Here is a 2,863-nt window from a genome sequence, read left to right on the forward strand (position 1 = left end):
TGCCTCAGAATCCTGCCTGTTTATATGAAGAAAAAAATGGACTAATTTGGTCTACACACAAACATACAAAAATTCAAAATCAATAATTCTAGAACATATCACTTTCTTCCAAATCCAAACCTAGCCTTAAATATCAAATACATTGATATATTTAGAATTTAGCATGTATTCTCCATTATACTTCAGTTGTGTTCTTAGAGCCCAGGATGTAAAAAGTTGGAAATTAGTAAACAATAGAAATTGTATTTGCTAATTCCCCCAAGTCCCTTTAGTCCATTAGAAATTAAAATAAATAAATAAATAAAACAAAACAAACAAACCAACAAAAAACTGGAAAACAGCCCTCAAAAGATAACTGGCTAATTTTATTGTATTCACAGATGGAAAAAAACCCAGCAGAAGTAAATCTCACTTCAATGACGGAATTTATTCTTTTGGGATTTTCTGATTATCCCAATCTTCAAATGTTTCTTTTCATAATATTCTTCTTTGTCTACGTGATAATTCTGATGGGAAATGGCATTATTGTGTTCATAACCAGGGTTGACCAGGCTCTCCAGACTCCCATGTATTTTTTCCTTAGTAATTTTTCCTTCTTGGAAGTCTGTTTTGTATCTGCCACTCTTCCCAGAATGCTCACAAATCTTTGGACTCAAAAAAGAAGTATCTCTTTGTTTGCCTGTGCAACACAAATGAGTTTTGTGCTTATGCTTGGAAACGTAGAGTGCCTCCTTCTGATGGTGATGGCCTATGACCGCTACACTGCCATTTGTAACCCTCTGCACTACCCTCTCGTCATGAACCACAAGGTCTGTGTCCAGCTGGTGGCAGCCTGCTGGATCACAGGCGTTCTGGTCGAGATAGGACAGACATGCCAGATTTTCTCTCTGCCATATTGTGGGTCCAACCAAATCAATCACTTCTTCTGTGACATTCCCCCACTACTCAGTCTGGCTTGTGGGGACACTTTCCTAAATGAGATGTTAGTCTTCACAGTTGCTATGCTCTTTGTTATGATCCCTTTTCTATTGATTCTTGGTTCCTACAGTAAAATCATCTCTACCATCCTGAGGTTGCCATCAGCAACAGGACGAACCAAAGCTTTCTCCACCTGCTCATCTCATGTCATAATTGTGGCCATGTTTTTTGGATCTGCAATTATTACATATTTACGGCCCAAAGCTAAACATTCCTCCAAAACAGACAAGTTTCTCTCTCTTTTCTATACCATCGTCACCCCAATGTTTAATCCCATGATATACACTCTGAGAAATAAGGATGTCATGATAGCCTTGAGGAAATTGTTGCCTTGAATTTTTATGTATTAGTTGCTGATTTGAACTCATTGCCAGTTTTCTTATTTAATTCTGCCATTGTGCAATCAAAAATTAGTATTCATTTTGTTTTCCTACCTAACTATACAATAATTACCTGTACTCATTGTTGAACTTGTTGTTTTTTGCTGGACTCTAATATCAGGATTATATCCACAAGGTGGTCATGCCAATTAAGAAATGAAGAAACTAAGTATCCAGCCAATTCCATATTCAGGCCACCACTCTACTTCTCCTTCAAAATTACTAGTAACTACTTGTTACGTTTTACTGAAAAATGTAATTTTTCTTATCTAGTAATTGTTGCCATATACTTTTTTTCCACCTAAAAATTATAGTCTTTATTTTATTTTTTTTTTCTTAGAGCAAATGGACTTTATTTCAGGAACTTGCAGTTAAAAGATGGTCTAGTGAATGTCTTTGATACTTTTCCTTTTATGTAACGGTCTTTTTTTCTTCTCATGAAATTATTCGATTGTAAATATGGTAAGCCTTTGGAGAATATTTGCTAAATATCTACATGATTATACTTTTATGAGACATTTTACCATTCATCAAACTGAATTTTCTTTGTTATGATTTTGAGAACACCAAAGGAAAGACTAAAACAAAAAAAGCTCTTTGATTATGGATATTTAGAAATTGGTAAGACGGCAATGCAACTTTCACAATCTGCTTTTTTTTTTTTTCCTATAGTCAGCCTGATTTCTCTTTGACATATGCTTTTGCTATATGGCTGAATCATGACCAGTGATGTTTTGATCATTTCTTAACTTAGATTTTATTAATGCAAAAAATGAGTGTACTGTGCTTTTCAGACATACTATATGTATGGGATTGGACTACTTTGTTCCCAAAAGGATTCACCCATTCTCTAAGATTACTCGACTTAATTTTTTTATTCTTTTGGTGGAACATATAATTGAGATTACTATAGCAGCGTTGCTGATATTTACTGCATTATTTTGTCAAGTCCTTCTGGATGAAAGGAGAAGTGAGAAAAGAGAATCCTTAGACTAAACAGACAAAAGTTACCGTTAAGAAGCAAAAGTCTTATATTTCTTTAGATGCTTCCCCTTAAAATACAGAAAACCCATTTGGATATATTTTCAATCAAACTTGATTGGAAAATATTGTAGTTTGTATACAGTTTTTTTTTATTGTTTTAAGGTATTTATTTATTGTATCTCTTCTCTATACATTTAAATAATATCCATAATTTATAAATCAGTTAGTTCTCTTATTTAGAGAGTTATCATGGCATCAATAATAACATCTAAAAATACAGAACAATTAAGGTACTCCTTTCAGAGAAGAGAATGTTCATAGAATAACTGTGACTAAAACATATTAACCATCTAGAGAAATAATGGAAGGAAAGGTAAGAATGTTGATTTCATAACCATTTGGAAGTGTCCCGTTTCAGTTTTTTACTGTTGCATAACAAATCACACCCTAGGTTTGTAGCTTAGAACAAGGGTCAGGAATTGGGGCAGGACCCACTGAGTGATTCTTCTGCTCCGTGTGAC

The 2,863-nt window shown here is 34.1% G+C and overlaps 1 protein-coding gene across 1 annotated transcript; it reads left to right on the forward strand.

The window, feature by feature from the left end:
* The first annotated feature begins 380 nt into the window (after window positions 1-380).
* On the forward strand, window positions 381-1,313 carry LOC132010076 (olfactory receptor 10AG1-like). Its single transcript, XM_059388052.1, has one exon. It carries the CDS (start codon window positions 381-383, stop codon window positions 1,311-1,313), a length of 933 nt encoding a protein of 310 aa, XP_059244035.1.
* The last annotated feature ends 1,550 nt before the right edge of the window (window positions 1,314-2,863 follow it).

This window comes from Mustela nigripes, chromosome 1 (genome assembly GCF_022355385.1).
Source record: "Mustela nigripes isolate SB6536 chromosome 1, MUSNIG.SB6536, whole genome shotgun sequence".
Lineage (NCBI taxonomy): Eukaryota > Metazoa > Chordata > Mammalia > Carnivora > Mustelidae > Mustela > Mustela nigripes.